Source organism: Leishmania donovani, chromosome 18 (genome assembly GCF_000227135.1).
Source record: "Leishmania donovani BPK282A1 complete genome, chromosome 18".
NCBI lineage: Eukaryota > Euglenozoa > Kinetoplastea > Trypanosomatida > Trypanosomatidae > Leishmania > Leishmania donovani.
The window spans coordinates 73,273-73,872 of record NC_018245.1 but is presented as its reverse complement, the minus strand read 5'-3'; the positions used below and the strand labels follow the sequence as shown (position 1 = coordinate 73,872).

Sequence of the window (600 nt, the reverse complement as noted above, 5' to 3'; positions counted from 1 at the left end):
TTCTTTCTCACGCGCGCTAAAACACACAAAAAACAACAAAGAAAAACAAGGACAACAACAGCAGAAACGTGTCCAGAGCTTTCTGCCACGCTATCTGCGTCGCGCCACTCACTCACACCCAGACCGGAACACCTCGCATACATCGGGGCCCGATCAGCGTCCCCGCTTCCCCATTTTGCACACAACAGCGCCCCTAAAACTACCCTTTCGTCCTCGACACGGGAGAAAGATGACTAAGAATTCTCAACATCAGTACAAGAGTTCCAGCTTCACGCCGAGCAGCACGAACCTCTTCGTCCGCTACCTGCCGCGCGAGGTGGACGACAACCGTCTGCGCGAGATCTTCTCCGCCTTCGGCAAGATCACCTCGTCGATGGTGATGCGCGACATCTACAGTGGCCAGAGCCTTGGAACGGCGTTTGTGCGCTACGAGGAGCACGAGGAGGCGCTGCGCGCGATGCGTGACGCCCACGGCATGCCGCTGCTGGGCAAGACGGTGTCTGTGCAGTGGGCGAAGCAGCAGCACGACGACACACCAGCTGGGCAGGAGCGGCTGAAGATGAACAAGCTGTTCCTGCGCAACGTGCCGCTGGAGGTCGC

At 58.5% G+C, this 600-nt stretch overlaps 1 protein-coding gene across 1 annotated transcript; it reads left to right on the top strand.

The window, feature by feature from the left end:
- Positions 1-229: 229 nt before the first annotated feature.
- On the top strand, positions 230-598 carry LDBPK_180180 (hypothetical protein, unknown function; the record flags this gene model as incomplete). Its single annotated transcript, XM_003859984.1, has 1 exon — positions 230-598. A coding segment is annotated over one exon (369 nt), but the record flags the coding sequence as incomplete, so codon positions are not given.
- Between the last annotated feature and the right edge of the window lie 2 nt (positions 599-600).